Raw genomic sequence first — 7,726 nt, forward strand, 5'->3', positions numbered from 1 at the left:
GGCATTCAAGAGAATCCGGAAGGTCTAAACCTTGTTTGTGGTATTCTGAGTAGGATTCAATGATTGAATGACTGTGACGAGCTTCAAACTCCTGAAGGCGGGGCGTTAGTGACAGACGCAAAAGAATCACTGGATTCTATTCCGGCCTGATTGAGAACCGACAGATGGATAGCCGTACCGTGACAGGGTGCGTTGAATATTTCCACTGAGAGGATAGGAGGTAGCCACTGACAACGGTGAAACCCTTGTATACAACTTGCCATGGAAGGAGCCTTGCGTGCTTGAAGAAGAAGACAGTAGGAAAGCAGAGATTCAGAAGATGGAGCATCTCCAAAACCTCAACCTGTTCCCCATTACTGCAAAACAAGTACTTATTTCATGTTCTTTTACTTTTCACAATCAACCTTGATAATTATTGATATCCTGACTAAGACTTACAAGATAACCATAGCTTGCTTCAAGCCGACAATCTCCGTGGGATCGACCCTTACTCACGTAAGGTATTACTTGGACGACCCAGTGCACTTGCTGGTTAGTTGTGCGGAATTGCAAAAGTGTGATTGCAATTTCGTGCACCAGTCATCAATCAAACCATCAAGTTTGATCTTGAAATCTCGACATAATATATCAGGATGGTCTTCTGCCTTCAATCCAATGGAAGTCACTTCTCTTTTTATCTCATCCCATTCAGGGTTACTGGCCATGGTGATAAAATAGCTATGATATCCTGCATATCTGCAAATTACAAATGCATCTTTACAATTATTCATCATATACCTAGGTCCACCGGTAAAAGTACAAGCCTTGCAGCATCTACATCCCCGTTTATAAGACTTTCATGCAGACATTTATATTTATCAACCCTCAACTGTGGTTGTTTACACCTAAAGAATGTTAACCTCTCTGATTCCACCATTGTGTAGGCATCTACCAGAAACCATTGGAATAATCTCTTTGATCTCAAAATTAATGGAGATTCACCTGTCCTTTTTTGTAGTCGAAAAGCAAAGAATTGTCGCATGTGATTGTTTTTGTTTTTCTTTGTAGGCCTAGCAGAGATAGAATTTGATGTTGCAATATCCAAACGAAATCCATCCTGCCCATACGGAAACAATAATGGATATTGCAAGGCTAAATAAGATGGATGAAAAATATCAATCCACTGGAGCTTTCTAGATTAACTCTCTATAATAATATCTCTATCTTTGCTAAGTTGTTCGACATCGCCATCAATCAATGCAGCCACTTCAGATGCAAATGGCAAATTGTATGTCCTGCCATCTGTAGTCTTTTTACTAATCAACATAAGCTTTATGTTTGTACAATTTTTCTGTTGGTACCTATCTCTTGCATAGCGAAAACTCTTTTCCAAACTATTATATTTGTCTAGCATGTTTCTTAATATTGTCACAATTTTTCTATCCCGCTCATTTATAGCTTCATTGGAACTGCGGAAAAAAAATCAATAAAATTTATATTATTTTCTCTCATAGATAAGAAACGACTAAAAAATTTGACTGGTTGCATGAAAATTACCAAAGTGTGCCTATTCGATTATTAATCTCATTTTCTGTGTCATAGATATATAGCTGGGCAAATGTTGGTCGCAAACTATCAGGAGGAAGTAAGCTACCAATGCTATGGTACCCTCAAGCTTAAAAATTGGAGGAGCAGTCCCATTGTTCACCCCACAGTCAATTTTTTCGGCCATTGATGTAAAACAAAACATTGAATTAAATGTCCTTATATTTTTTAGGAAATGAATACTTCTTTGATCTCCTCCAGTATGAAGCTGAATGAGCTCATCAGGAGGCACATAAAGTAGAGGAAGCTCGATCTTTCCTTCCATACAACATAATGAAAACTTTGGTTGGGGCGACTATTTGGATTTAGCAAGCCTTTCTCCAGACCACATCCATGCTTTACAGTGTTGACATTGATAAATAGGATTTCCTATATCCCAAACATCTGCCGAATGAACTCTCTTTAGATACTCAGTTGTCATATCGATGCAATTTAGTCCATGATGTACACAAAGATGCAAATAAACATACAGATAAAATTTTTACATACCGTCTAAGGTTTCTGATGATGGTATAAAATTATCTTCCATATCTACATCCAACATTGAATCATCATAACCATTCAAAACTACAATAAATAAAAATTATAAAAAATGTAAACATATATGTTGATGTATTACTAATAATTCATATCTCATGCAAACTACAAACTTAAATTCTTGGTATAATAAAAAATTACCTTCATCATCAACAAAAGGGTCAACATTTTGGCCACTTTGTATGTCACTGCTTGGTGGGTGCGTCTTAACAGTCGATAAATTTACATCTTCATAAAGTTGTGCCAAATTAATAGCCACCGAAGCAACAACAGAGGAAGATTATCTTTTTTACACCCCAATTATAGTAGAATTTCTTTACAAAAAGTTTAATTTTATTCAATTAAGCATTAGACACTATACGAAAGAAAAGAATATAATAATGATGATCATCTTTTCTATATTACCTTTCTGTTAGGCATGATCTGTGGGAACCGCAGTGTGATGGAAGTTGATTTTGCGGAATGACTTTCGTTAGATTATTGGTGGGTCTTTATACACTGGAGTATGCTAGAATTGTAATAAATCTATGTTATATAAATGATTTCTAATGAAGTATACTTTTTGTTAAATATTGGTGTATGAATCATGTGGCAATCATTAATTATACGTACTATTTGTTAACACGGACAGTGGAGTTCTTGTCAATGAAGGATCCATCCGTAGAATTCAAAATTTAGATCTTATCTCTGATGTAGAAGGTCTTACATAATTAGGAGCAGTATTTTTCTGTCCAATTCCATGCGAGGCACAGTGTATACCATACATAGATAGTTGCTTCCCTATGAATTAGTAATGAGAAATATATAGAAAATTTTAGTCATTAAACTGATATAAATTAAATTTAGAGAAACATGAGTCAATTACAGTGAAAAAATGTCACCTTTATCTTCATTTGATTGTAAACTGTGAATATTAGATAGGTATCAGTTTCTCGACACACTGTTCTTTGAATTGTAGTAATATGATGCACATTTTTATGTACGTCAAAATTTGTATTATTGTTGTTCTTCGACACTATTATGTCAAGAAAAATAAATAAAACACAAATAATAATTATTCAATTAACTAATCTCGTATTTGATTTTATACAATTTTAGTAGTATACTTTCGTAGTTAAAATTTTTTTTGTATTGGTTTAGTTTTTATTGAATTATTTTTTAAATTATTAAACTAAATCAATGAGTATCTATATCATAATATTTAAATATACCCAGTCATGACTTAAAAATAAATACTATTCAATTTAAATAATAAATAAAACTCCAAATTTAAATATAATTTTAAAATTTTAATTTATTTAAATCGAGTTAAATAGATCTACACAAAATCATTAAATTTTATATTTTCTCAATTAGTATAGAATTTTATATATTAATTTAGATTAAATAGTACATTATTTTAAATTATGACAGAGTATATTTTTAATAATATTAAATAATTAATTAACTTAAATAGTACATGAAGATTTGAAGATTGCATAATTTTTATGTAATTTATAACTTACTAAATATGAATTAAAAAAAAGTTATAAAGATGAATAGTTATTTACAGTTTTTCAATCACTAAATTAAAATATTTAAAAAATTATATATAGTACAAACTACTTTACTAATATTCTCAACAATGATGATAGTTTAAATTGTATTTCTCATAAAAAAATAGAAATTAAAAAAGTTTAACAAGAACACTTACTAGAAGCACAAAAAAAGCAAACTCATTATCACTAAGTCTTTTTCGTTTTCGTTTTTTTGCCAAAACTATCTTTCGTCTTAACCTTGCAACCTTGGATTATGTGATCGGAGTGGGTTACATTATCCTTGTTAAGTCACTTATCTACAATGTACTTCTCCCGCAACAATGAGCTAGGAATACAAATTTTTAAATTTTAATACTTATGTTGAAGTTAAATTTTAAATATTCATTAATTTATAATACTGATTATTTATTGATTAATTTATGAGGTATCATTTTTTACTTAAAAAATAAAAAATTTAATTTTTAAATTTGAATTTAGAAGTGATTAATAAATTACATTTTTTTAATCTAACGTATAACAAAAAAAATTAGTTAAAGGACAAAATATTTAACATAGAATAATTTTAGTCATTTAAAATTTAAGTATTAAAAATTGAATTATGTATTAAAAATTAAATACAACTTTGTGATAATAATAATAATAATAATAATAATAATAATAATAGTAATAATATACTTTTAAAAGGTAGTACTGTATGTTCTCCGTAACATGTAATTTTTAAATTTATTTTATAAATAATAAAATAATTTTTTTGAATAATTAGATTAAGTGAATAATAAAAATTAGTATCCAAATTCACAAATTTTAATCTATCTCATAAAAGAAAATAAAACTTACATAAAATATATGAAACTTACATAAAACATAGTGTATCGTGTAGTAATAGTACTTTTAGAGAGTGCTAATAGTCTTATTTTTTTCAAATATTTAACAATTATATAAATATTATTTATTTTCAATTACTAAGCTAATAAGTTTATAACATGTAAACCGTAAAAAAATAAAATTGCAAAGAAGTTAAACAAAATAAAATGAAAACACTAATCAATAGAAAACTAATCGACACTTAAAAAATTTATTTGAAATGAAAAAAAAATAAAACTTACAAAAAGATGTGGTGCAATGTGCAACAGGAACACCTTCAAAAAATATCTAATAAATAAATACTGAATATGATAATTATATGTAATTATAGAGTTCTTATATAGAGCTATTGTATTTTGGTTGGGCTAAAATTTTAATGTGTATATGTTATAATTTGTTGGAAAGAATCAAAGAAATTATTTTATTTCAAATCAAAAGTTTCCTTTTTTGAATGAAATAAAAAATTTCCATTTACGGAGTCATAAATATAATATAACCTACTTTAGTGAGCCACAACAGTATACAACACCAACACCCTAACAATTACTCTCATTCAGTAACTACTCTCATTTAATAATATTTTTTATTTGATAATTTAACGTTCAATGACTAATTAATAATAAATTAAAAGCACTTTTTTTATTGTTATTATTTTATTTCAAAAAAATTCATATACTAATTTTTATTTGCGGATTTTGAGTTTCAGGTTGAAGAATTTAGAATATGAATAATATATATCGGTCTCATGTATCTCATGATTGTTTAAAATTTGTGCCATTGTCTTCGTGAACCACTCCTATTTCAACAAATCTGTGGTCTTCTCATCCTTTTATTTTTGTTTTCTAAACCAGACATTATACGCAGCAAATTTAAGATAGTTTTTATCTCATTCATATGCCTTTTTTATGAGCTTAAATTATTAGAAAAAATAATTTTATAACATAGTATCATATTTTCTATAATTTAAAATTTGAGACTTTGATTTTTATTGACTCCAAAAAAATTATTACAACACAAGACAAATAAAAAAAATACAAAATTTAGACAAAATAAAAAAATGTGAAAAGACGTATTAAAAATAGGATCAATTGTATGATAAAATTAATTATATATGAGTCGCATGCAATTTGGGATTAGGGTTTTAAATTACATATATTAATGAATTAGCTCATAAATACAAAAAAATATTGTAGGAAATTTAAATTATTTTTGTATTAATTTTTATATAAAATACCCATATCATTATAATTATTCAGAAGTTTCATATACTTTGAACCTTATGAATTCAATTTACTACATATTTACCTAAATCGAATTGAATTATATGAAAATACAAATTCGATTTATTTAATTTAATTTATTTTTATATGTGGTATGATTTGATTGAAAGAGCAACAATTTATACTACTTCATAGATTCTTCTATAATTTTATCTAGCATTAATAAAATTTCACTATCACTGGTTTTAAAAAAAATTAAAATCTAAAACGATGGTTAAAAATAAATAAAGAGAATAGATTTAATTCTTCTATAATTGTATGCATTTTTTAGAGTCCACAAGTTCTATGTTTTATAAATTAACGTTAATGCATATATAGTATATAAATAAATTTAATCAGAATAAATAACAATTTATTTATTTTATTTTAGACTTTATAAATGAAACGACTAATTCACTAATATAACGATTTATAATTAATGTAATATAATTAATTAAGTAATATAAATTATAATAAATTATATTAATTATATTAATATTTAAATATCTAATCAAATCAATTATTTGATATAATTAAGTTAGTACAATAAATGATATTAAATGAGTTAAAATAATTAAATCGGGAAACATTCTCCGAAACATGCCACGTCAGCTTCATCATTAAGCGCAGACATCCGATTTTTATATAATAGAATAGATGTAAGGCCTTTCCCTCAAGGCGGTGAAACTGACGTTGGGCTGTTTCATTGGCAAAGGTATCCGGCTTGTCAGAAGGACAAGGGAGACTGCCGGTTGGAGCTGATGATGATGCTGGCTCCTTGCCCTTACGGCGTATCCTGAAAGGGAATGAATGGAGTACAATTCAAAATCATAAAGTAAATGGTATAAGAAGGCAAAAAAGGAAGTAATTACAATGCAACTTGGAGCCAATAACAGTAAATAAACACTTAATTGAGGCGAACATCATAAAAGTGTGGTTTAATCAAGAAAAAGAATGTGCTTCTCAATTAAGTAGCCTAAGGTTGCAAGTAATGAATGAGAAACAATTAAAGTACACTCAAGCTTAGGCATTCACATTAAGAGTGAATTGAATTTTTAAAAGAGTGGATAGTGAAGTTATGTCTGTGAATGCACAAGGTTACAGAGAAATTGACATAACCAACAATATCCAACTCAACAGTGATCAACTACTTATTTACCCAAAAGTAACAAGATAACCACAGGAACAAGGTACTTGTTACAAAACAAAATGACAAGCTTGATAAAAATAAAGTGAAGTCACTCAACCAAATGAAAAGCATTAAAGAACAAGCACTTGTTATGTGATTAAATGGTTTTAATTTGGAAACCATAATGAGCAAGTTGTTTAGTTCAATTCGCTAGGTTTAATTTGCACTTATTAACATTTCACCCTATATGTTACCAAATTGAAATTTTCAAACCAATTTGGTGCTAGCAACTCAAAGTAATAAATTAGTGCATTATTGAAATTCAGTTTCAAATATCATCACAACAATTCGAAAGTGCACAATTTTTAATTAGAATGCCTAACAAGGATAAAATTTAAGACATATGGTGGCCAAAACACATGAATTAAACAAAAAGTTCATTGAGGTATTATGTCAAACAGTTGGTATGCAGTTAAGATGCTTATGAATTTCAATCTAATTCAAGTAATCAGTAACCCAGATATCAGCAACACACTTACAATCAATATAACAATCAACAATTAACTAATCTAACCTAACCTAGTTACTAAAATCATTATGAAAACACAATTAAAAGTGACCAAAATAAGCATGAAATAGGGCAAGAAAATGGAACCTGCATTGATGATGTACATAAAATGGAGGGAGAGGGGTGGATAGAGAGCAGCTGCGGCGGTGCAGGGATTGCCACTGCTGGGATCGTGGTGGAGCTGCATCGCTGGATTTAGAACACGTGGCTGACTGGGGGCAGAGGAGAGGAGCTGGAAGACGGGGAG

General features: G+C 28.7%; 1 protein-coding gene across 1 annotated transcript in view; it reads right to left on the reverse strand.

Annotated features, from left to right (window-relative positions):
* The window catches only part of LOC127748464 (uncharacterized), a 17,352-nt gene extending 14,811 nt beyond the window's left edge, over positions 1–2,541 (reverse strand). Inside the window, exons 1-7 of the mRNA XM_052263021.1 lie at positions 2,527–2,541; positions 2,263–2,326; positions 2,074–2,151; positions 1,537–1,570; positions 1,223–1,448; positions 804–1,096; positions 593–735 (exon numbers count right to left, since the gene is read on the reverse strand). Of these exons, the coding sequence (XP_052118981.1) occupies positions 593–735; positions 804–1,096; positions 1,223–1,448; positions 1,537–1,570; positions 2,074–2,151; positions 2,263–2,326; positions 2,527–2,541 (853 nt within the window). The remainder of the gene's footprint in view (positions 1–592; positions 736–803; positions 1,097–1,222; positions 1,449–1,536; positions 1,571–2,073; positions 2,152–2,262; positions 2,327–2,526) is intronic.
* Between the last annotated feature and the right edge of the window lie 5,185 nt (positions 2,542–7,726).

The sequence above is a fragment of the Arachis duranensis genome, chromosome 6 (assembly GCF_000817695.3).
Source record: "Arachis duranensis cultivar V14167 chromosome 6, aradu.V14167.gnm2.J7QH, whole genome shotgun sequence".
Classification (NCBI taxonomy): Eukaryota; Viridiplantae; Streptophyta; class Magnoliopsida; order Fabales; family Fabaceae; genus Arachis; species Arachis duranensis.